Raw genomic sequence first — 26,849 nt, 5'->3', positions numbered from 1 at the left:
GAGTGATTCATTCGTCCCGTTTCTCTCAAATCCGCCGCCGCTGTGTGTCGACACGCTGCTGTGACAGTCAGAGGCCCGAGTTGGATTTTGAAGGTAAACACTTTTCAAACTTTCCCCTTTTTTTTCAGTTTCTGAGGTACAGTTCCACCAAGTTGCTGTGATTGCATAGCAACCGAATCAGAGATCATGTTTCTAATTTCTTCCAAAGTTCAAAATGAGCGACAAAGTCCAGCATCCAAACGAGCAGGACTCCGTGTACAACCAGCTCCGCCTGGCGGGAAAGCTGACCGACGCCGTCATCATAGCCGAGGGCGTCGGGTTCCCAGTTCACAAGATCATCCTCTGCAACTGCACTCCGTATTTCTGGTAAGTCGGGCAAGTCACGTGACTTGTTATGTTTTAATTAGCTGGAAAAGGGGGGCAATGTTCTGGTCCAGATGGGGATTTGAGTGGGACGGAATTGCGCAGAAGGCGGCAGCTCGTTGGAGTAGCACTGCGCCGTTTTTTCCCCCCACTTTTGTTTCGTCCTTGTTTTTCTGACATATCACTCTGACAAGTTGTGGTGATCCATAACCATAGCAACGAGGTTTTTTTTTTTTTTTTGATCCAAACCAGTTGATCAATATCTCAAAAGCAGTGCACTGCTCAGACTTCCAGTTCACGCTCCGGTGTTCTGGACTGAGACTTGAGGCCGAGCTCTGGTCTGCGAACAAACAAAACGAAGGAGATGATTGTAGCCCCCCGAGGAACAGAAATGTGTCAAACACCGGGTTTCAACAAAAGAGAAGAACTACGTCTGTGTCCGGCGACGCACCACGTTTAGACCGGATGTCATCTTGCTTCCGGGCATTCCCCGATGACTGACTCAGACGGTCAGTTTGGAGCTAACCGGGCTGATTTTACTCAAGGAAATTTCTATCTGTACACCTGCAATCTCTCCTCCCTCCATTGTTTGTTTGTTTGCGTCACTGCGTGGCATTTTTACACACGAGGCGTCACTCCCCAAGACACAAGCAGAAAGCAACAATGTCTATATTTTTCCTAAGCAAAAGGAAATAAATAAGTAAGGCAGAAGGACAACTAGTTACTGAAAAAAGATTAGGCTAATATTATCTGTTCATTTATATCAACAGATACTCCATTTGTTTCTTCCTGAAATATGCCGCACATTGCGTATTTTAGATGTTACCCTGCGTCAGCCGACCAGTTTTCAATAAGCTGAACGTTGTCCAATTGGTTTTATCAGGCATTTTGAAGCAGCGCTGCGATTCTTCCAGAACGGATTTCACGTACAGGGATTTCAGAAAACTTGACATCCCTGTTTGGCCTACACATATTTGAAAGGGTTTTGTTGTTGTTGTTCGTTTGGGGTTTTTTTTTTTTGCATTTTGTTTGATTTCCACTTATATTTCATCAAATGAAATTGTGTGCAATCGCAAAAAGAGTTTAAAAAATTTGCTTGCACTGGCACAAATATACGGCACAGACGAAACAGTTTGGAATATCCTGTACTTCCTTAAAAAGGAATCATAACATGACTGTGCTTTAGTGCTTCTTGCAAAGGTATTTTCATCTTTTGAACGTACAAAGCAGTGAACAACATTGAACTATATAAAAAACAAAAGGACTTTGGCTTTTGAGTTGTGAAACTCTGAGAAAGCGCTCCATCCCCTCCGAGTCAAGCCTTTCAAGAGCCACATTTTATTAAAATTACAGCTGCAAGTCCTCTGGGGTTTGTCTCCACCAGCACATCTAGGAAACCTTTCGCCTGCTCTTTGTGAATAGAACATGCCTTGCTGTGTCTGTGTGAAGACACACCGAGTTTGTGTTTTGGGTGTTTTATTCTTACCAGCCTCTGAGAGTGTTTTTTTTTTTTTTGTCCGAGTTTAAGACACATTGGGGCATTGAGCATGGAAAATCTTCTTCGGCTCTCCGATTCTTCAGCCGCATATCAAATATCAATGCTCCTCTCCTTCTTCTGCTTGTCCTTCCTTTTTTTTCTTCCCTTTCACCAGGTTGAGTGTTTTTTGCTGAAGACCCAGATCCAATTCAGTTCGGTTCAGCTTGTTTACACGGCACCAGTTTACAACAAATGCCATCTCAAGGCATCTTTAAAAAAAAAAAGAAAATAGTTTCAGTTCAGGCACACTGATCCTAGCTTTCAAACATGACAGGGACAGAGGCCTTCCTCCCGACTCTGATTGGTTGTTTTTGAATGGGATGGAGGAATCCGCGGGGATCGTTATTGTAGCTCAGAGGGGAGGTGCAGGAGATTGATGTTTTCACAGATTGTCTCAGTCACCACAAATGTGTCGCAAAAACTTTTTTCCTGCCACTTTTATAATACACATAAAGTTATAACGCGATAACAATTTCAATGCTGTCTTAGATCGCAAAGGTTTTTGTCAGTTTAAGGAATAACCACAAGTTGATTAGCTTAGTAGTATCTGTTCTTATCATTTTTTTTCTTTTTACTGTGCTTATGTATATATTTTTTGAAGAGTTGCGATTGCGCGAGGGTAAAACATGATTCTCTGTCCTGCCTTCTCCTCAGCGAACTCTTCACACGGAGTTGCAGCCTCGACCAAGAGATTTTCCACATACCAGGCATATCCGCGGAAGTCATGGGGCTCATACTCGACTACGCGTACACCAACTCCCTCACCATCACCGCGGGCAACGTACAGCAGCTGCTGCTGACGGCCAACCTGCTGTGCGCGCCCGAAGTCGTGCACGCCTGCTGCATCTTCATCGAGGACCTGATCCACCCGGACAACTGCATCGGGATGTGGAGGTACACGACGACCGTCTGCCCGCAGCCCGTGCTGCACTTCAAGATCTACTGCTACATTCTGAAGCACTTCGAGGCCGTCGCCCTGTGCGAGGAGTTCCTGCTGCTCTCTGCCGGGGAGCTCACCGACATCATCGAAACGGACAACTTGATCGTAAAAACGGAGAGGACGGTGTATGAGGCCATTTTAAGGTGGACCAGTCATGCTCTCGAAGAGCGAGAGGCGCACTTCCCTGCTCTCTTTTCTAAGGTACAGTAGTTAACTAGTTAGTAGCTTAAAGCGGTCAAACATCCATCTGTGTATAATTAATCTACATATTCTGTTTCACTTAGTGGTGACGTTACAAAAATAAATGGGCTTTTCAATAATATTCTAATAGATTGAATGTGTTCTTTATTTTCCCTTTACGTTCACATGTCGCATCTTCAGATGGAGATAAAAAGCGTGCGACTGATAGAAATAGGAGTAATATTAATGCAAGTATTTGTTTCTCTGTGGCTGAGACAGGAGGGCATATATTCTGCCCTCCTGTATGTAATGCAGAGTGGTGCAAATGACTCCAACCATATGATCTCCATTCCAGCGGCAACACTGAAGCTTCACTTTTTTTTTTGTTCCTTTCGCTGCTCAGCTCTCACTCTCAGTGGCTCCGCCCTGCTCATTGATTTGCAACATGGCAACTTGTCTCTTTTTGGACGGCGTGTTCTGAAAAACTGGACAAATACTAAATAAGAGCAGAAAGCGCATCAGCCTAGATTGATTTTTTTAAAAAAAAATTTCTTTACTTTTAATGCCAACATGCACTGAGGATGTAGTTTGGTTACTGAGTTCATTTGTTTATTTTATGTGTGAAATAAAAACCAAAATGTTGATTAAAATATTACACAAAAGTGGGGATGCCTGCTTTTGTAACCAAGCAAATACAAAAATAATTTATGCCATATAAAACATTCATATTTGAAAAGTGAAGCAAAAACACAGGATGATAAATTAAGACCCAAAAGAGCAGGTTGTCTGAAAAGAGTCAAACTTCCCAGCGCTAGGGTATACTGGATCTTCTAAGGTCTACTGAATTTCCAGAAAGTTCTCCGGCCACCATGAGACAACCATTCAAGACCTTTTGTTTGAATACAATACAATGTTCACGATAGTCGTAAATTATAAACTACATTTCCTGTGGACGTCTTAAGCATAACCAGAATACAAGCATGCTTCATTTTGCTGGGAGTTTTACTTCCTGGTTCCTGGTTTGGTTTCCTTACTTGTTATTTAGTGGACAAGTAAGGAAGTCCTTGGACCCGTCCTACATCTAAAACATAGAAACACACAAAAAAAAAAAAAATTAAAATACTGGAAATATCATTAGAATCAAGCATTTCACCAGTTACATTCTTATCATATTTTATCATTACAATTTCTTTTAATTACGCCACCTTTTTTTGTTTGCTTGGTTTTTTTTTGCTGTTTTTCATTGAAATTGCAGAAAATTGTTCTGTCCACAGTTTAGTTATAGTTAATCTAATAAGTGACCATACTTTTATTGCTGGTGTGTAGAGGAGGTATGGGGGTTAAATAAGATATTACACAGTCAAATATCACATGTTGGTAGCAATGGTTTTTTCTGCATGTTGACGTCTAAATTCAGCTGGTTGGTGATGCCTGGTTGTGTGGTTCTGCACTGAATGTGATTCATTTCAGTCTTTACAACCATTTTATCTTAGCTTTCATCAAGGACACTTGATGAAAGTGTCCTTGATGGCATATACTGCTGTTAAAACAAAGAAAACTCGCAAAACGTCACGTAGACGAACTTTACACTTGTCATGTACACGTCTGCTTTCACATTCAGTAAAATAGTTCATGATTTTCACCTTATAACTTGCATTAAACGGATTTCGCTTTTTCAAGGGAAACCAAAAGTGTGCACCCCATGTACTAAAATATAATCCAATCAGGACCACTGATAAAATCAAGTGAAATCAATTCCATCCTGTGCACAGTCTCTGTCTTGTCATCTCTTTGTAGATCCGGCTGGCCCTGTTGGACGTGGACTACATCAGAGACAAAGTGCTGCCCAGTACGCTGACGCAAGGACCGTGTCTCTCTCTCCTCTCTGAAGCCACCAAGACTATAACCCAGCTGCTCTCCATCAGGCCTTATTTGACCGGCGTCTGCAACCCCCTGGCCCGCCCTCGGTTGCCGACTGGCATCCTGCTGGCCATCGGCGGCTGGAGCGGCGGCGGTCCCACCAACGGCATCGAGGCGTACGACGTCCGTGCCGACTGCTGGATCAACGTGACCAACAACACGGAGCGTCCTCGCGCCTACCACGGCACCATCTTTCTCAACAACTTCGTCTACTGCATCGGCGGCTTTGACAGGCTGGAGCATTTCAACAGCGTGCGCAAGTTCGACCCCATCAAGGGCAACTGGCACGAGGTGGCTCCCATGTACTACCAACGATGCTACGTTAGCGTCACGGTGCTGAACGGCTGCATCTACGCCATCGGAGGCTATGATGGACACATGAGACTAAGCACAGCTGAGTACTATCGGCCCGAGCTCAACCAGTGGACTTTGATTGCTCCAATGCAGGAGCAAAGGAGTGACGCGAACTGCACCACCCTCAACAACAAGGTGAGTGGAACGAAAATGACAATAAAACACATTTATTTGCCTTAGGTTCTGTTAGCCACTACAAGCAGAGCACCATCAAGTGTCCTTGATGAAAGCTAAGATAAAATGGTTGTTGTTGTCTTAGAAGTTTACAGGAAAAGTAATCATGAACACGGCAAATGGCAGCTACCAGTTCATGTTGGTTGTCTCCGCCAACTGTTTGTTTATTTATTGTCTTTTTTAGGCTGTTGTCACATTGTTGCCTTCTTTGTCTCCCCTCAATTGAACCTGCAAAACACATTTAAAAATAAAAAAGCATAGTGGAAGAAAAAGTCAGTTGCGCATAATTGAATTCAGTGGACTTTGGGGAACATCAAGTCTTCTCATGTCTTTAAAGTGTGTTTACCTTCAGCAAGAACTATTTCTAGTCCGCCAGATTGAAATTTTATTAAATCATGTCCATCATTCAGTACCAAAGTAATCTGAAAGAGGTTCGCAGCTTCAGCAGGTCATCACTGAGATTTCATATTTGTCTGTAATAAAGTTCATAGGTCAAGATGTCATTCGCAAATAATTATGTGGATTATGCCAATGAATCGATGTGCTTTATTCTCTCCTGTTGTTGTTGCTCACAATACCAGCATCTTCTACAGGCTGAATTACCAAAAACAGTTGCTCTTATACACACATTTTTAGCAATAAAAAAATGTCTGACTTGTATTAAGATGTGGTTCACGTAGACTATTAGTGATAATGGTCACTTTTACCTAACTTTTTAGTTAACAAGCTAATTTTTTATCATTTACTTGGGAACTAAATGTTTAGATTGCAAAGTAAAAATGTCATTCCTATTAAATACTTAATTCTCAAGCTAAATATTTAGCTTGAGAATTAGATATTTAGTATGGAACTGTGAGATTTATAAATACACAAATAACATATTTTATTTCTTTTTTTTTTTACAACGACTAGGAATTCGAGTTCTAACATTATGAAACCATAATTTTGGAAAATGAATACCAGTTCTTTTTTTTATGTTATGACAAGCTACATAAACCAAAATATTGCTGATTTTTTATTTTTTATTATTTTACACTGTAACTGTACAAACAGCATCTCTTAGCTTTTAACCCTCCTATTACCTTCAAGTTAGGGCCGACGGGATTTGACACGCGCTTTTGTGTTTTATCCTTTAAACTAATAAATACGTGATGGAAAATTAAAGTTTAGGTTGTCTTGAAAAAAGGGCTGCATGACTTATTGACTGCATATTTTTACATAATTCGACAACCATTCAGACCTATGGTCGTAAGGTTAAAACACCAAAATGTTCCTCCTCAATAATGTCTTATTGCTGTCAGCCAGCTTACTCTGAGGAAAAAGGAAAAGTCAAATATTTGCAGCTGTAGTCTTTTAAGTTGACCCCTATAATAGTTCCGTTAAATGATTAATAATTACATGTATGTCAAAACCAACATTGTTTAATTGTTGTTTCAAGGATGCTAAAAATGTTAATTTGCTCAAGAAATGAGTGCAAACATTTTATTATTGTTCCTGCCTTTAAGAATTGTTTCTCGCAGTGTAATGATTCAAACATGACTGCAGTCAGAGGTCATGATGAAAGTCCGATGGTGGAGTTTAAACTAGGTGTAACGCTTAAAAACATTGACATAAATGAAAGAAGTCAACTAAAAAAAAACTATATATTCAGTATCATTCATCCCATTATTTTTGAAAATAATTTATTGTTTCTAAATAAAGTTGATGAGCAAGTGAAACAGCAAGTACCTTTACTGGGACGTAAACTTTTACACAGTTAAAAACGTCCCAGTTGAATCCTTGTACTTTTTTTTTTCTTTCTTTCTTTAGATTTACATTTGTGGGGGATTCAATGGACATGACTGCCTGCAGACAGCTGAATATTACAGCCCAGAGACCAACCAGTGGACGATGATCTCCCCCATGAACAGCCAGCGCAGTGGGATAGGCGTCGTTGCATATGCAGGTCATGTTTATGCGGTAAGTGCGAGAACGAACTCTAAACCCACCAGTTACAGGGGCTGAAGTTGTTGGTGCCGCTTCACCAAGAACCACCGAGGGATACGACACAAAAACCTCTGAAGACGACATGAGCGCAACGTCCTTCTTCGCGACATGTGAACAAAGATGGAGAGCCGTCAGATTTTAACAGTGGTTGGATTTTTCTTTTATTGTTGATGAAAGACCACGAGCCAATACTTCCACCAGAGCCAGACAAGAGCGTTTATCTACCCAGAATGCCATGCACTCTAGTCCATTTCCTGCTTTTGCAGCGGCCTCCGGTCCGCTCGCCAAAGACAAGTGCATTCGAACCAAGCCAAGTATGAGGTTTATTTCGGTGGAGCGGAGTTTGCTTTTTTTTGGTTCACGTCAGAGTTCAATTGACTAAGCAGGACCAGTGTGAATGTTGGAGCATTTCAAGTTTATTGGTAGAGTTCACAAAATCTCATTAAAAATTTTGTTATGGGGCGTGCTGTGGTGGCGCAGGAGGGTTAGCACGCCCCACGTTTGGAGGCCTTAGTCCTCGACGCGGACGTCGCGGGTTCGACTCCCGGTCCCGACGACCTTTACCGCATGTCTTCCTCACCCTCCTTCCTGTCTGCCTACTGTAGAAAAAAATACGAGCCACTAGCGCCGCAAAAACTCTTCGAAGAAAAAAAAAATTTTATATTTAAAGAGTTCATGATGAGATACAGTTGGAAAAAAAGTCCCCCTGATCTTTAGAAGAGGATCAGACCAAAAGAAAGAAAAGTCCTTCACCATAGTTGACATGTCCTTTCAACAACTTTTGTTGCCATGACCAGCTGATTTTTATCAGAGCTTAAAATATGGATCGACTCAGTTGAACCCCTGACCCAGCACACATTCCTCTCTCTCCCAACAGGTCGGTGGCTTCGATGGCAACAGCCGCCTGCGCTCGGTGGAGGCTTACAACCCCGAGACTAACGCCTGGACAAATGTGGCCTCCATGATCACCACCCGCAGTAACTTTGGGATTGAAGTAGTCGAAGACCGGCTCTTCGTGGTCGGGGGCTTCAACGGCTTCACCACAAGCTATCATGTCGAGTGCTACGACGCCACAAGAAACGAATGGTTAGAGGTCTGCGGCATGGGGATCTTCCGGAGCGCCGTGAGTTGCTGCGTGATAGCCGGACTCCCCAACATGCCGGAGTATGTGGTCCCTCGTGACGCCCTGCCCCTGCTGCCTATAGAGGAGGACCACGAAACAGATTCAGGAGACTCCTCCTAAAACTAGCGGATTAAGACTTTCTCTCCAGTGCCATCATCTAAGACAGGAACAAGTGTAAGATTGCATCGTCAATATACCATTGAGAGCATCAAACCACTGTCCAGCAGGCTTTTTCCTTTGCTAATATTTGCATGAATATTTTCATTTAGGTCAGTAAGACGGAGCTAAAATAACAAATCACACGTTGTTTTGAGGCTATGCACCATCTGGCTGCACTTGCAAATCCTTTCTCAGAGTTTATTCCTCAGTTGTCATTTGCACATGTTTTTTCAGACATTGTCACAGACTCACAGGCATGAATGTCACTTGTGATTGCGATCGGTCTCGGATGAATTTGCTTGACAAAACTTGTTGAATTAATCAATGGTCAGTAAAAGGAACACAGATAAGGTCCAAGAAAAAGAATTGTAGATTTCTATCAATTGGGAATATTTTTTTTGAGCAATTTCCAAACATTTACTGATTCCATGTTCCATTTTCTGAGGCCTTAAGGAGGGAGCCATTTTGTCAAAATCAGATTGAAAGATATTCACAAAGAATCCAGGAACTGCTAAACACTATGTAAAACATAATAAAAATAAAACACCTTTTAGATTAATAGTAACCAACATTTTGTCAAAAGTCTTAGCGATCAGCAAGATGTTGTTTTCCAAATGCGAGGTGGCCCATTAATTAATTTTAGGTCAGGAGTGTGTTGTCCATTCTGTCTGTATTGATAAATCATGAACCTTAACTGAGGGAAATGAGCTTTACGAAACTTTTCATATTGTTCAGAATTTTTTGTGACCCCTTGGTTGAGTTGTATATGCAATGTTGCAGTAATATTTTGTATGTTTACACGCACATCTTTTACAGTACTACTGTGTGCCACTGGTTTATGAAGGTAGAGAAAATAGTGAAAATATAAAATTGTTCGCTAGTCAGTTATTGGTTGGTAGTTGTGGCTTTTAGTAGTCACAGTGCATTGATTGCAACAATAACAAAAATAAAAAAAACTTACATGTTTAAAGAAATCATTTAGGGATGTCGGTTTCAAATCTGTGGAACGTTGCCATAACAACAAACTGGCCTTGCCACTTTGGCTGCCTTTACACTGGAAGACATTTGAGAGGAATTGATTATAAAAGTCTGCGAGGTGTTAAGGTGGCAGAAGTCTACTTTGGTCTTATTCCCCCTCAGGCTGGCCATTAGTCACAGCGACCAGGACAAATATGGAGAACTAATCTTTTATCCACCACCTGTAGAGGATCAGTAAAGAGGAAGGAATAGGATAGATTTTTAAATTTTTTTTAAAAAAAAAGCATAAATTAGTATTGTTAAAGAATGACAAACTGCTATCTAAGCAGTACCTCATGTACAAACAGTCCGTTTTACTGTAATGATGGCAATTATTTCACATGTTTTGTTTTTTTTCCCTGCTGTCTGACAAAAACAGACAAGAAATGCATGTTTGTTAAATAATGATTAAAAAAAATCCCCCAAGAAGTCTTAAATGCTCTCATAGGTTAAACAAAACTTGTATATGTTGCAAATGACAAACACTTTGACACCCACTCCTTTCTCTACATCACTTCATGAGTGACTCACCTAATTTGAAGTGGAGCAGCGCTTGTCACCTTAGTTACCAACTCATTGACGATGGAGCATGTTGGCTGTAACGGCATGTTATTTTTTACATGTTACGTGTCTGCAGTGCAGTCTGCATTACTATATGTTGATGTTCTGATCTGTCTCGTATTTCCATGAGAACGGATTAATTGGGCCGAAACGCTGAAGGATACTCAACACATGCACACAGTTAGGGGATATTTAAATCTGAGGTGATTCGGCTATATCGGTTCCAAAGAAACACTGAAAATATCCTGAATGAGAATGCTTCAAAAATACTATGAATAAATAGTGATTTAAAAAAAAAAATCCATAAATAAAATCCTGTCCAGAAAATAGGTGTACTAAGGAACTTCAAGCAAAAAAAAAAAAAAAGTTTTTGTAAGAACAAACTAAACTGCTGTATAAGCTTTAGGGTTCTTGCTAAATGTTACATTAGCTAGGATATTGTGTAGCCAACTATTATCTTTTACAAGATTAAATGAGAAACAAGGATCTGTTCTTTCAACCACAATTAAAATGTACTCCAGCCAATTCCCCTGTGTCCAGCATTGTAGCTTAATGCAGAGGGACGGTTTCTATGCTACAACAGGAATAGCCTAATTTTGGACATAATGTGCCGCTCAACCCTAAATAAGCAGCCTAAATGGAAAGTACCAGATTTCTTCCAAATCAAACACTTCTGTTTGAGTGCTTCTCTTGTTAAATTGGTTAAAATATAAAAATAAAAAAAAGTGTCAAGTAATGTTTTGCGTAACTTTGATTTTTTTTTTTCATTGGTTTACGCAGGAACATTGTACCCAATAGCAATATGAATAGCTATTGGGTATAAATATGAGTAGCAATATAAAGTCTCATACATCATTACAGTTAATATAATCTGTTGCCCTTTGTGCCACCAATATTACACTGAACTTAACAGATATTACAAGTTGCCACCAGAACAGCTGCTTTAGAAAGCTACTATATTCTGACCAACTGGTCTCCTAAAACATACATAACTTTATTTGTTTATAAAGATAAATTTGATTACAAATATACAGTTACAGTGTTGAATAAACTCTCGTTCTGCTCCTGTGGAGGATGCCTCATTGCTGTTCGTGCTGAGCAGATTGCTAAAATGCTAGGTTAGCAGGTCTGCACCGTTTTGACTTGACTGGTTGATAAATCGACTGGTAGCATCTTTGTGGAGTTCCAGATGATCATTTCCCCCCCGCAAACATACAGGAAATGTGTTCCATTTCCTAAACTTAAAGCTTTGTTTTCAAGGTAATGAAAAGTGACAACTGCCGTTTTAGCTGCATTGCCTCCTTTAGCTGGAGCTTCGTGCGGTCATTTGAGGCACAGTGCAGCCTTTATCTCATTCTTAGCATCTTTGTGAAAGCTTAAAAAGGCTTAGCTTGTAAGTGGGAAAACCAAGACTTGCTAGATCAGAAAATTAATGCACACAACCTGTAATCTTTTGTAATTTTACAAGATCTTTGAAATTCTCAACACGTTACTCTGAGGGTGCAACTGAGATGATCACAGTATCAGGAGTGGGACTTTGAAGCTCTAATAGTCATTAGAAAATATTGTGACCTAGCCATTATGGATGGATGGGTTGGAACGTAACTCTTATATGGCGACATTGTTAATGAATCAAAGTTTGTCGTCACCAGGGATACATTGTGAAAACATGTGCCAATCTTTTTAGGGTTGAAGGCTTTCCCACTGCTAAAGATCAGACATAAATTTAACATGACACGATGTTTTTATATATAAAATTGAAATAATGCACCTTGAATTTTATCTTAAGTTTTTTTTTTTTTTTGAAGTACTTATGCCATTTCCAATCAAGAAAAAAAATTACTTGATTTTGAAAAAAGCAAATCTACCAGCGTATATAAAGTATCTTAAACCAGCGCAAAGAAAAAGACAAAATACATTTTCCATTCGGTGCGTTCAATAATGAGGTCAACTGAAAATGTCCTTAGAGTGTTTTCTGTTTCCACGTCTGTAGTTTCTCCAAGTCCTTCGCCATAACTCTCTGACGTGAATGACTCACCTGATGCGAACCGGAGCAGCACTTGTCACCCGGGTAACCAGTTCAATGAGAACCTTGGCGATTCCATTGGTACCGTTGCACAACAGACCCAGACACCCATTCAGCAGACGACATCTAAAACCCGACCGCTTCTGAATGCAGCAACATTCATCGAACTCGATTCATAGGTGAAGGTGTAGAGAAGAAATAAAGAGTCAGCTGTAGGTGGTGGGAACAAAAAGGAGCCGAGCGAATGATGTCCTGACGATTCTCAAAAGCAGAGGTTCGTACTTCCGGCTCCTTCCTCGCGTTGTTTTTGTCTATTAGTCAGCAAGGTCAGAATGGTTGTGAAAGGAGAAACAAAAAAAAAGGAGACATTTAGTCACTTTTCATCAGCCGTTGAAACTAACATATCGCATTTATCCACGTAGCTGGAAATTACTCAACATTTTTTTCCTTTACTTTTTAATGCAATTTTTAACATGACTTCAAAAGTCATTAACTAGTCAGGCTTTCAGTGAAATGAGGACAACTGCTTTATTGAGCTGCGTTTGGCCACAGACACCAAACCATAAAAAGCCAACATCAGACCTGCACAGACTGGTTGAGGTTACCCCAAGCAACATTTGTGCTATTGGAAATTAAAAATCGTTTTTTTCTTTACATTGTAGCAATAGACTTCGATGGATGTCAAAGGTGGTGTTGCTGCGCTTTAACGTTTTGTGGAATTGCAGCAAGTGTTTTGCTGCTGAATTTTAGCTACCAGTCGTATAAACTAATAATTAATAAGCCTGTTGTTTTGCGGAGAGGATTGCGATAAAGAAAGGAAAAACGGTGATTGAGACCCTTTTGAAAGCAGGACGAAACTGTTCAGGAGTGCAGGTCCTTGATACAGGAAGAGCACAAGTGCAGTTTACAATGGGTTACACAGGGACTAACGAGCGAGGACTTCAGTGTTTTTGCCAAAAATGCTTTTCACAGAGCTTCAACCATGCAGGTCAAGCACGTTTTGTGAAACATCTGGCCCTGGTATGTGCATATAAATAAACTGGGATGGAAGTTAAAAACAATTCAAATGTTGCACTGCTTTATCTTAAACAGGTTGCAGGTTAAACAATAAAGCACTGGGATGATTGTCAAAAACAACATTTAAACTCGTCCCAGAAACTGCGAAAAGAACAAAACGAATGATGTTAACAACCCGACTGTTCTCACTGATCACAGGAGAACATGCAGGGTGGCTGTTGCGGCCGGTGGCCTTGTATGTTTCCTTTGTCTCTTTCTTTTCTGTATATCTGCAGCTATCTAATGAAATTAACTCCATTGGGAACTGGCTGCAGCCCTAATCCTCCTGCGCCACTCCCTGAGGTCTACAGCAGAGCTGATTGGCTCACCAATTATCAGCTCCACCAATCCCTGATGAGGCCTCCCTTTTTAAACCCAAGACTTCCTGGGAGAAGGCGCAGCTGATTCTTTACTGAGACAGCTTGCCACTTTGCTGGGTGTTTGTTGACTGCTGTATACCGCATTGTCTTTTTGTGAGCTTTTGTAAATCTTTGTTACCTGTGATAGTCCCTGTGGGGGCTTTGTATGTAAGCTTATAGTGGCCTACTAGAGTTTTGTTGTTTGTTGTTAACCTTAGGTTTTGGTCCTGTTTTGTTTGGTTAAGACCACCGGTTCCAACTCTGGTTGTTTTGTGGATTCTTGTTTTATTCAGTGTTTTTCTTTTCGGTTACAACACCTTAACTTTTGACTGTAGAGTTGTTGGGGTTTTTTTACCTTTTATTTTGTTAAACCCAAACAATAAATTCCAAACTGATGAACCTTAACATCTACTGTAGGTTTCTTTAATGTTACTTCTCTTTCCCCCTGGCTGAGCTGGGTCGTAACAGTGGCTCAGAGGAGGGATGTTATGCCGTTGTCAGGCTTGTGTTGTTAACTGCACTCTTGCCGTGTTGAAAATTGCCATCATAAAGGTTTTCCTTCACCACCTGATGGAAAATTTGAAAGAAAAAAAAAAATCTTAATGATGGAGCCTCCTGCACTGTGCTGTTTAGAAAACATCTCCGGTACAATCTAATGGTGATGTCACTAATGCTGGAAACCATCAGGACTGCCCAGATTATGTTTTCGTTTCATTAACTTTGTTTCACCTCTGCAACTGCTAATGGGAACGTCGGTGGTGTGGGAGGAGGAAAGACCTCTGAAGATGTTTTTGGTCTTTCTGCCTTTCTCTCTCAGACTCATTGGGGCGGACGGTCTCCCTCAGCAGAGGTGACATTGTTTTAGGTCCGCCGTTTGATGTTTACTCCGTCTCACCTTTGCAGCGATTAAGTGTTTTTGAGAGCGCTTGCGCGTGAAGCTCAATCCCGCCACGTTCAAAGACGGAAAGCCTGTGGGCATCTTCAGGCCGGGGTCAGACCAGAGTGAACGCCTGACAGAAAACGACACACAGGCCAAAATTATGTGCAGGTTTTCACTTTCTGAGACGTGACGTCACTTTTGGGAACTTTGTAACTGGCATCCATCTTGGCAGGTAACTGTCTTGACAGTTGCTGTGACAACAATAAACAAGCCACAAGCTTAGAACAAGCTTTCACCTCAGTCCTATGTAATTTACAAGCAATACAAGTAGATTACAGCTATTATTCGATAACAATTTTCAGTATTCTACTTTCTTTTTGTTGACCTCATCCAGGCTTTGCATTGCTCTTGCCTACCAAGGTGGCGGTTTAGTGGTGCAGATCACTTCCAGTTCAGAATTGTGGGAACTGTGCATTGATTAAAAAAAAAAAAAAAAAGTTACATTTACATTTGGACACTTTGCAAAGACAAATCAAGATATTTTTTGCGGCAGTGTAACTTTCTTATTTGTCTGTTTTTTCTTACAAATGACCCTGACCATCTGAGGATTAAAGTTCAATTTAATATTCAGTGGGCCACCAGGGGATTGACCACAACATCCTGCACATTGCTGAAATACCTTTGCCTCTAAAAACACTTATAAATGCCTATATTAATAGTTGAAACACCAAATTAAACTTAATCTGCATTGACATGTACAGTGGAAACTGTCTTGGTGCTAGCTCAGAAGCTAACATTTACAATCTTCCTGGTCTTCACTCTAAGAGGTTCAGCCAATCAGTGACAAGGAAAATAAATGACACTCCTGGATTGGCTGGTATGCAAACGCCAGTCGATAGCATGTTGAATAGCATTGCTCCCAGATATGTCACATTTCCAGCTGCATTTTGTCTCAAATATTTAAGCAGTGAATAGACAAGTTCTCCATGAATCATTTGAAGTTAGGTTAGAAATTTGGTGTAATAAAAATCTGTGAATAGGTAAATGGGTAAAAACCATGTTTAAGTGGGTCAGGGTTGTTTTGGCAGCAAACCGGTAACAAAACCCACAAACAGAAATTGCATAACGTTACGCCTGCTGAATGTTTCCTGTTCCTTTCATAAAGCTTCAGAATATCAAGCTGCAATTTATTGTAATTCCTCAAAGGGAGTTTGAGGAAATATTTTCCCCCAAAGATATGAAATGCAGAGTAAAATGTTTCTCACTGGCCTCATTAAAAGCAATTACAAGAAAAGAATAGAATAGAATTCAACTTTATTGTCATTGCACTGTCACAAGTACAAGTGCTCTACGAGATATAAATATTTATTTACAGATGTACAAGACTATGTATGTATGGACTATAAGGAGTTATAGCAAAGAGATATACTGTAGATATTGTGTATAAATATAAATATGGGAGCTATATGCACAGATTATACAGAATATACAAGAATGTTAGGGAATGGATTATATATGTATATAATACAAGATAAATAATGGCAAATAATCGAACCCAATCGAACCAAGTCTCCCAGACGATCAGGTGTGAAAACACTCTTGAGGAAATAATTGGCACAAGGTTGAATCTTTTCACCACGAAAAGAATTGGTGAAACAACAACAAAAGAAATCTAAAGAAAATCTCCCTTTCATTTAACGTTTTCACAAATGCATCCAACAAAGCTCTCTGTCGGACCTAAAACGGCCAAGAAAGACTAAATAGTCTTGGTGTTGTGCTGAAATATTTGTCAAATCAGCTCTGAAAATAGAAGCACCTCGAGTGTGTTTTTAGAGAGAGAGTTCAGATTCAGTAAGAAAACGGGAAAAGGGAAAGTTGTGCAGAAAGGAAGAGGAGGAAAAATGTCAGCTGAGAGAAGGGGAGCCCAGCAGACGATGATAACCTGTTAGCCAGTAAATGTCTCCTCCTCAGCATTTCCTCTTAAGAAATTGTGCTATTTTTCTGTCTCCTTCCGACACGGAAATTGAATTTTCTTCTCATCTCCAACTCATAAGAAGCTTTGTGTAGAAATAAGTTCCCTTTTAACTTTTTTTTTTCTTCTCCCCTCCTCTCTCTCTTTTTTTATTTATTTATGTTTTTTGGTGCACTTGGTGTGTCAGCACTATTCTGTGGTCTGGCAATGGGAGGAAAGAAATCTACATGCGCTTGTCAGCTTGACAGTCAGAGAAAGGCACGGTGAGAGCTCTGTCAGGGCCAGTCAAATTATTCTTTTTTTTGTTTTTTTTCTTTTCCTGTCCTGATGCACTTTCAGACGGATAAGCCCCCAGACACACTCCCCGCTTCTCACCTCACCTCCCATCACCCCGCCTCCTCCCCTTGCATCCCCGTGGGCGCATGATTGACGGAAAGGTCCAGTCAGGAGAACAATGTCAGCACTTGTTGCCGTGGCGAGGCCTCCGTCGGCGGCACGGCTAATGTGCATCCTCCGTCCGTCGCGGAGAGACTCCTGACAACACGCAGGCCTCCAAACAAATGTCAGCGGAGGGAGGCAGGGGGTGGAGGCGACGAGGTCGGACTCGTTTTCTTGTATCTTTCGCCGCGGAGTTCTGCTCCGAGGCTCAGGCAGAGGTGGAGACAGCGAGACACTCTTGAGTACAGGGCGGTTAAACCTCTGCAGTGACATTTAGGAAATGCTTGTGGTTTTGGTTGTTTTGCCTGCTGTCTCGAATCCCTGCATTGAAAAAGAAGAAGAAGGAGGAAAAACAAAAACGACGGCCCGGCGCCGTTTCTGCTCACATGCCAGAGCTGCTAACAACATGTCAATTACACAAGCAGGAGCTGAATAAAACGCGCCTGGCTTCATTAGACCGGACACAAGGGAGTCGAGTTAATAACACGTGTAAGGCCCCGCGCCTTGGACTGAAATATGCGTCCTGTTCCCGATTCAAACGGGGTCATAAATGTAATCAGTGATTATAGTTTGGTGGTAAAAGTGCTCCTCAAGGATCCATTTGCTCTGAGTGAATTTAGCATACTGTTGCTGCTTTTAAAACCATAATTCAGATTCGCTGCGGAAAGGCCGTAGTCGGGTTTTTCCTCACGTATTTATCTTGGGATGTACCTCTAAGTGGATTACACAAGCTGAGGCTAGACTCCATTCTGCCCCCTTTCTCTTCTCCCTCTCCTGCCGCTCGTATCCATTACACGGCGCTGCCGCTGCGATAAATCTGTCTGTCAGAGGGACGTCGTAATCGAATTGTTCCAGAGGTCATTTAACATTGCAGAGGAGGGACTTCACTTTAGCCCTCGGAAGATCCAGCTCAAATACAATTTATGTGTCAGAGATGAATTGCGGAAATGAAACATTCACAGAGAAAATGAACTGTCTTGCTGACTGAAATAGCCTCGTTATGGCCCGCTGTGTCTCTTTATCTGCTAACTTAAATCTCCGGTATTGAAGTGCTCCTCCTCGTCCCTCCGCCGTGCCGGGGATTTAATGGTAACAGGTAGCAGGTAAGGCGGCTTGCTGATTGGACGTGTTGGGGAAACAAACGGAAGTGATGATGCGGCCATTTGTGTAGAGAGGAGCTCAACATTGACTCTAGTCGTGGGGAACAAACACAGGCTCACACTTATCTAAATAACAGAATTAGCCTTAGGGTTTGTCTTGCCCTTCCAGTATATCTAGGTTGAAAAGGTTGAATACAAAAAAAATGTTGTCTAGTAAACCTTTAGTTTAAGAAACTACTTGTGTATACAGTATGTAAAAAGTTGTGCATTTTAGCTTTCGGTCTTCTACGTTAGGGTTCTGCCAGGATCTAACATCTTCGTCCAGCCTAATTTCAAAAGCTCTCAAAATCTCTGATATCTCATCCACATGCCTCACTGATTTCATTTTTGAAGACTACTCCCTTCTAAAACGTACATTTCCCTCTGATAAAAATATTCTTCTGTTGGTTTTTGTGAAATGGCTCGTGGTCTTTTACCAAAACCAAAAGAGAAATCCTGCAACCGCTAAAATACACTGAAAGAAAAAAGCTGTTCATTTTACTTAATTTTATTGTGTACATCCGTCCCACACAATGCAAATAAGTAGAACCGACATATTTTCCCTCTTTCCCTCAAATACTTAAAGCTCGTCAAATCAACATATTTTATTTACATGAGATTACTTGAAAATATTAAGTTGAAACTACAAACATTTTATCTCTTACCATAATGTAAATATATTATGTATTATCAATAACTTTTTTTTATGTCTCAGCAACACTATTGTAATGAATAACACCAGCTTATTTTTCATTGCCAGTATTACTCAATGAAATTGTGTTGGGCGAACACAATTCTATCATGTTAATGGAACACATGTTACAGCTTTAAATCCTACTTAATTTTTTCAAGTTCTCTATATGCTGTTCTACTGTAAAAAATTAAAGACTGATATTTGACAAGAAAGACAAAGAAAGCGAGTGCTACTGAACAAATTAGTTTTATTTGAAAGAAAATTTAAATCACACCATTTTGTACTTAACATATTTTAAATTGAAGAGACATACATTTTTTTAAATTTAGTAAATACAATTTTTATGAACATGAAGGAAAACCTGAGACATATTTCTATAAAAGATGTACAAGATTATGAAAAGTATGTCAAATTTCTACAAACTGTTTTTGAACATGTATTCAAATGACATTAATTAATGCTGCAGTACATAGCTTTACAGACTTTTTTAACATATTTGTTAAAACTATCAGTATGTTATGTCAATATGAGACAAAGCTAAACTTTTTACACCAATTATCTGTCACATGTCTTACTGATTACTATGTAATACCATAGTGATAGTCTAAACAAATGTGTAAAAACAAGAACATTTTTTTACAAGGGAAACACTACATCTTAAAAGTTTATCTATAAGATATTAATATGAAAGACAAAATGATTTAGAAAAGTATGTGAAATTTCTAAAACAATTCTGAACATGTAATTTGCATGACAATAAATCAGTGTAATGTAACTTTTATAGCAAATTTCTTTAACATATTTGTAACACTAAGTAGCAGTAGTGTTATAAGTAGCACTACATACTGGAACGTAAAAGCTGCTGAAGCCCAGTCTTTCAGGTGAACGTTCCTCATTAAAAAAATACATTTGTGTCCTCCAATAAAGAATACAACAAGAAATACAAAAACTGAACATGAAAACATTACCAAATTAAACATGAGAAAATCTCTATTCACTCATAGAGGTAGTTTTTAAGGGACAATGCCTTGTTTGACAGTTTACCTCCATCCAGTTCCATTACTATTTTCTGTAATACCTCGAAAGTGTAGCGGAGGTCAGCAGGGTAGGCGAGGTTCATTGCATATATCAGTCCAAAAAGCATTGCAACAGCTGTTGGCACACTATCCAAATTGGACAACACTCTGATGCCTTCAAGAACGACCCCGATGTCTTCATCTGCTGAAGAACAGTCTTTAAGATGAAAAACACCGATGGTGGTGGCTCCAATACCCTCTTCAATATTAGCTTCATCCACACCCTATGTGAAGAAATGACAAATTAATCTCTTTCTCTAGACCTAGCTGTATCTAGTTCTTGATATATAGATATAGTTAACATAACATAGAGAAAGAAATAGATATATAGATAGATTTATATAGATCGACAGTTTTAGAGATAGATTTAGAGAAATAGATAGTTTTAGATAGATAGATATCTCTAGTCCTTTCTCTACAGATATCTCTAAGTATACCTACATGTAGATATAGACAGATCTATGTGTCTATTCATGTAAAGATAGATCTATCTCTAGATATCTAGAGACATCTAAGTCTATATAGATACAACTATATGCAGATCTAAATCTATTTCTATATTTAGATTGATTTATCTATCACTAGGTGTAAATACACATTAAGATACATACCACATATTTATGGATGAGCTTGGCTGGATCTTCTCCCATATATATGCAGACTCCCTTAATGACACACTCCCGTGCAACATCAACATCTTCACACTGAAGGAAATTCAGTATGAAAAAATTAGAATTTTTTTCAAGCCTTGTGCTTCACAATGAAGTTTAATAATGTACTTTACCCAAATGTTTTTTATGGTGAAGAGATAGAAACTAATGAAGTTAAAAGTAAAGTTTTAAATGAAAATAAGCAAGAGTAAAAGTCCAAGTTGACAACATTTAAAACAAGAAAAATGTAATTTTCTATATTATTAGTTGTGTTATGGCTACATCACTTACATCATCCATTTGTGCAACAATTTGTCTAAGCTTTTGTCCGAGCTGTCCTCCTCTTCTTTTGAAGAGCTTCCTCAGGTTGTCACAGTGGAGATCCAGTTGAGAGAAGAACTTTGAATGAAGCGGTATGGTCGTAATTCTCTTAAACTCAGCATTTATCTGAAAAAATGAGCACAAAGGAATGATTTTCAAATTATAAACATCTGGAAGAAGGCCACAATCACTCGTGTTGCCAAAGTGAACAGTGAAGTAAATGTGCCTAGACATCTTAGATTAACACAGTATCCAAAAAAACATGTATGAGACAGGTCATACTACGGTGGCCGACAGGTGCAAATGCGCAGCAAAAGAGAAAACATGCAAACAAAAAAGAAGACACCCCCGAATGAAATGCAGCAAACAAAAAGAGAGACGCAAACACCCCCGAATGAAATGCAGCAAACAAAAAGTGTTGAAAACGGAAGTGCTCCAGACCACTAGGGGGAGTCAAAGAAAATAGTATTCATTTCTATGGGACCAGATGCAAGATTCTTCTTCTTCTTCTTCTTGGTATTTATTGGCGGTTGGCAACAAACTTACAGTAGCATTACCGCCACTTACCAGTATGGAGTGTGGTTCAAGATGGTCTATAAACTTTCACTTTCTACCTTTTCCCTCCATTAACTCCTGATTAAACATACCCCCACACATACACACCTGCTTATATTATCCAACTTGCTTATAACTTTATATACCCCTCTTTGATATTCTTTACACATTCACACCCAACTTGCTCTACTCATATCCTATGAAATAGCTTTGTTTTTTTAAGATACCGAATAATTATTTGAATATGTCTACTCCCGAAATCTCTCCTCAAAAATTCTATTAAATTAAACCTTTCTTTAATACCTACACACTCTCTCAGCATGCATCTTCTCTCTTCTTCATACTTACAACACTCTAAAATAACATGCTCTATTGTTTCAGACTTCTCACAATAATCACACTTTCCAGATGCAAGATTCAGAGAGATACCTTTACTTTCTTTCAAATTTCTTTCTCTGAATCTTGCATCTGGTCCCATAGAAATGAATACTATTTTCTTTGACTCCCCCTAGTGGTCTGGAGCACTTCCGTTTTCAACACTTTTTGTTTGCTGCATTTCATTCGGGGGTGTCTTCTTTTTTGTTTGCATGTTTTCTCTTTTGCTGCGCATTTGCACCTGTCGGCCACCGTATCATACCTCTCTAATGTCAAATAGACCAGGCCATCTTGACATGAAAGCCTCCACCATCGGTGCATCACGAACAACTTCATGTCTTCTGTATGCAAAAGTTTGGACCACTTTTTCTGAGCACCCCTTACAACTCCACATTACCAGCACCACCTAAACCTGTAACACATAAAGATAACCTTGAGTGAGATAACTGAAAATCCAGCAGGTAACTTCACATATATAAAAAAAAAAAGAAAAAAAAAAATCTAAGCTCTTCACCAGATTACCAAAACTCAATGTCCTGACAAATATCTGCCATCAGCATAAAATTCATGGGTGCTAAAGTTTGGAAGGCACATTTGAAACTTAAATTTGTTTTTTTTATACTAAATCATCTTGGCTTACAAAAATGAATTAAAAAAGCAATTCCTATCTAGGAGCCATAATTAATTTACATCTGTTCTACAACCCAAATTTGTAAACACTTTACATTGAGTCTTCCCTTAAGCTATTGAAAAAAGGGTGAGCTGCTCTCAGACGCCGCCGCCGCTGGAGGGGCTGACACTTGCGGAGCGGCGAGAGACAGCGAGCCAGAGACGACTGTTGGGCTCACAGTAACAACATCTACATGACAAACATTCTACCTGTCATTAGTAAGCATGTCACATTCACAAAACAGTACTGTTCCGATGCAGGTGGTTCATAAATCTGTCAAAAATGTCCCTAGCACACTATTTTTCGAATATTTCTATACATTTTTTTTTTAAAGAAAAAAAAAATGTGTTACCATATATTGCAGTTATCAGTAGATATTTACAAAGGACACTTTGCATAAGTCTTGAGAATTTGGAAAACATTCGGATTTTTACTCATACCGAATACTGTGCTCCAGCACTGCGCTGGACCATTGCGCCCCCAGCGAACTGTGCTGGATGGCCTTGGCATCCATACAGCGGCGCTGATGCAGTCGAACCATTACGTTAGCGAATTGAAATATGAAGATGGAGGGGATCATTAATGTTGCGCAGTGCGCCACAGATAAGGGAAAATAACCCAGAAACCCGTCGAAGTACTCAAAATCCCTCATATTCTTATTTTTGTCGTTCTGTCAGCGACGCTACATGCAGAATTGTTACCATAACAACGAATATCGGTTCTGTTAGTGTATCATGTTTCCACAAGGGTATAATCCCAGAAGAGGTGGCTCATTTGCTTGACAGTGCTAATATGAAAGAACAAAAAACATGCATTTTCTATACGAACAGAACATTGAGAAGCCAGTCGGTTCTAAATCGTCACAGTAGCCATGAGGGAAATAAAGTAACGGACACTTCTCCTGGTGGCATTTCACTGCTTGGAAACTATTGAAACCACCTCGTTGATCTATCCCAAGCACACAAATTAAAAATATGATCGGTAACAACTGTCTTCTGTGGACAACTTTGATGGACTATAGCATACTGTTCTGTACTGCTGTATTTAGCTACAGCTATTAGCTATACTAATAAGAATAGCTAGCAAAATGAAAACAAAAGAACATGCAGATAGTTTAACAATGAGCTATTATACAAGACAATAATCATGTGGAAACATTCTGAACTACAAAAAATATATATATTTAGATCACTTACCTAATCGATATTCCTCTAAAGATTTGTCTTAAACGTTCTTGTCGCTGAGGAGTCGGAAGAAACTGGGCGGCAATCGCGATATCTTTACAAATATCTTGTTTGGCTTCTGATTGGTTAAGATTAAAAAGACCGCTCTTATTATTGTCCAATCATATTTGATAGTGTCTTTTGATATATTGCATCATTTCCGGTGATGATAAAACATGATTACAATGGTTTTAGTAATGTAATATAATTACGTTAAACCAACGTAAAGAAAATGTGTAGTTTCATTATTGTTGATAATTAAGTAAATGATTCTTTATTCAATCGTGTAAATACAAGAGACATGATTGTCTTGTGTAGTATTAACTTATTTTGTTTGTGCAAAATGAAAGACCCCTCAATTCTCATTTTTTGAGAATTGAGGTGTGGTGACAAATATATGACAAAGGTGTGGTGTCATATATGACACCACACCTTTTATATATACCTTTTGTGAAAAAGGAAGTTGCGTTCAAGTCGTCTTCAGAGGTTTTGTGCTGTTTCCTTCATTGGTTCTTGGTGCAGCGCCACCACAGGCGAGGAGGTGGACAAGTTTTTCAAAGTTTTTTTTTTTTTTTGGGACGAAGTGGAGCGTGAACCACACCAGTTGGAAATGTTAAACTTTTGGTCCCCAATCGAACCAAGTCTCCCAGACGATCAGGTGTGAAAACACCCTTGAGGAAATAATTGGCGCGAGGTTTTTACGACTTTCTTGACATTTTTTATGTGGTAGAAAGCGTACCACATTGAGATTTCTTCACTTTAATTTTGAATTCTAGGAAAAACCTAAAAACAAAGTAAAGAGAGAGCACTTTTTGTTTTTCTAATTTCTCTTTCTCCTTGATAAATAAACATTGACACATTGGAATCTGTAAAGTGTGTTTGTATCGTTCAGGTACGATTTATATTAAAGCATTCTATATTTCATTTGTCCAGCCATCCTGACTTTTCTTGGGGTTTTTCTTCAACCATGACTGCAGAGGTTGTTGGATTAATTTGTCATAGAAATGGACTCTTTTCACAGTTTTTAACAGCGAGTGTGTGACCTCAATCAAATCAGGCGGAGACCCTGAGAAGAGTGTATTCTCATTGAGGAAAAAAAAATTATTGAAAAGCACATGTACTGAACTAAAGTCCTCATGTTGGAGGGGAAAAAGCAATAAACACATATTACTTCATAAATACTTGATGTTAGGAACAATAGCATCTCCTCAGCAGCTTTAATGTTTGATACCGCATAAATAGGATTCTATTTCAGAAATTCATCTTTTGACTTTTTCTTTCCTCTGAAATGAACAATTAAAAATTCAATCAGCTTTAATTAACATTTTCAACAAAACTTTCTCTCATTAGTTTTTAATAAAAGTTTTTAAGTTATTCCTCATTTTCAAATTTCATAAAATAGCTGTTAAGAGGAGGTGTAGCGGTACGCAGAGGCTTTAACCTTTGACCTCATCCTTCTCTCTCTGCCCATTTCCTGTCAATAAGGTCAACTATAGCAACAACAAAAAAAAACTAATTAAAGATGGCCGCTCTGGCTGTTTAATTCTCCAGGGTTTTTCTCAGGGGTCACACGTTCCTGCAACAAATTTTACCCCAACATCACAAAGACTGTTAACATATGAAAATAATGTCTTTTATTCCTAGCTGTGGATGCCTTATAGAATCGGTATGGAAACCTGCTTACCTCGCTCAACTCGGGGTGTTGAGTGAGGTAAGCAGATGGAACGGGGTTTTTTTTTGTTGTTTTTTTTCTCCCCCCCTCAACATCAAGGCCGTGTCACGCTTGTTCTTGAGAGGAAATAAACATTTACAAATGAATAATTGATTATATCTGCATTATTTCGGGGGAGCTGGAGTAAGGAAATGTGCACGTTCTGAGTTCTTCAAAAGACACACCTAATGCATAAGTAATGTTTCCCCCCACTTTCAAGTGTAAAGTCCCACTTTTGCCTGAGGTATTTCATCTTCCCCGCGCTCGCATCTCTCGCGCCATTCTCCGCAAACAGTAATCAGAATAAAAATGTGCAGAAGGGGGAGACGCGGCAGCGCACATCAAAAGAACAAATATTTGCACACTTAGGAGTCAAATGAAGAAAACTCGCTTGTCTTTACAGCAGCTCTGCAGGCGTTCGGCCCGACTCTCTGGCTCTGCTGCGTAGCCGCGACTCGCGGCCCGCGAGTCCAAAGGAGGGACAAGGTCCCAGGAATTCACACGGCTCTCCTCCTCGGGTCGTGTAGAGTTAATTCCGCCGCAATCACGTCATGCGACTTTTGCTAAGGCCCTCAGCTTTCTTTTGACCTGCGAGCAGGTCGGCAGGTATGAAGCCATGATGGCCGAAATGTAATTTTACTGAGGAGATTGGATTCTGACCGCTTGACCCTGCGGCGAAGCTCAGCTCTCGGCGTTGCGCATCTGTTTGGACATTAATTGGCTCCAGCAGTTTATGGATAGCTCTTTGAGCAGAGCACAGCGGAGGACAGAAATAAAACAAATTGTGTGTGGTCCCTTCCTAATCGATGGTGTCCTTCAGGGTGAAGTCAGACGTACAAGGAGCAATCATGGGAACAACGGCGTTCAGACGACTAATGCCAGGGAACAGCAGAGGAAAAATGATGTAGCTGCTGTTAAAGGGGAAAGAAGAGCCATTTGTGGTGTTGCTAGATGGTGACAATAAATCTATAAACAGGTTTGTATGAAGGTGTAGAGGCGATTCTAGAGCGTGCAAACGAGACGCTGTGCAGTGAGCTGAATTTCTATTACAAATGTCTGCAAAGACTGGTCAATATTCTGCGAATGGAAAAAACCAAAACAAGCAAACAACGAAAACAACAACAACACAATTTCGCAATTGTGTTGTTTCCATGAAACGCAACTGAACTCACACCTGAGTAAGTTTGTTCATGCGATAAGGCGTTAAAAAACATGCTGCACCGTCATCCTGTTGTCTTCATGGTTTGCGCCAGCGGCAACATCCGGTTGCTGGTCATGTGACTCGTGTGACGTGAGAAAAGTGTTTCAAATCACCTCGTCCTTGCGTTAAATGTTTTTTTTATGGAAAACGAAAGTGTTTTTCAAAAGTGTTTTTCCAGTAAGCAAATTT

At 39.8% G+C, this 26,849-nt stretch overlaps 2 protein-coding genes across 3 annotated transcripts; one reads left to right on the top strand and one right to left on the bottom strand.

Moving 5' to 3' along the window:
• The first annotated feature begins 214 nt into the window (after positions 1-214).
• Positions 215-8,739, top strand: LOC102233323 (kelch-like protein 10). The gene is made up of 5 exons (XM_005800666.2): positions 215-366; positions 2,555-3,041; positions 4,818-5,429; positions 7,278-7,427; positions 8,332-8,739. The coding sequence occupies exons 1-5, from the start codon at positions 215-217 to the stop codon at positions 8,695-8,697; spliced, it is 1,767 nt and encodes a 588-aa protein (XP_005800723.1). The 3' UTR covers positions 8,698-8,739.
• An 11,095-nt stretch (positions 8,740-19,834) lies between these two features.
• On the bottom strand, positions 19,835-24,007 carry LOC111605831. Of its 2 annotated transcripts, none has more exons than XM_023324724.1 (5): positions 23,722-24,007; positions 22,118-22,267; positions 20,896-21,051; positions 20,566-20,658; positions 19,835-20,178 (listed from the first exon to the last, which is right to left on the bottom strand). In XM_023324724.1, the coding sequence occupies exons 2-5, from the start codon at positions 22,247-22,249 to the stop codon at positions 19,873-19,875; spliced, it is 687 nt and encodes a 228-aa protein (XP_023180492.1). In that variant the 5' UTR covers positions 22,250-22,267; positions 23,722-24,007; the 3' UTR covers positions 19,835-19,872. The 2 variants fall into 2 exon arrangements, with proteins under 2 accessions (XP_023180492.1, XP_023180491.1); XM_023324723.1 differs by lacking the exon at positions 23,722-24,007 and adding an exon at positions 22,966-23,057.
• Between the last annotated feature and the right edge of the window lie 2,842 nt (positions 24,008-26,849).

This window comes from Xiphophorus maculatus, chromosome 20 (genome assembly GCF_002775205.1).
Source record: "Xiphophorus maculatus strain JP 163 A chromosome 20, X_maculatus-5.0-male, whole genome shotgun sequence".
In the NCBI taxonomy this organism is placed as follows: Eukaryota; Metazoa; Chordata; class Actinopteri; order Cyprinodontiformes; family Poeciliidae; genus Xiphophorus; species Xiphophorus maculatus.
Note: the sequence above shows the minus strand (reverse complement) of the source record. Positions and strands in the feature narration are given on the sequence as shown.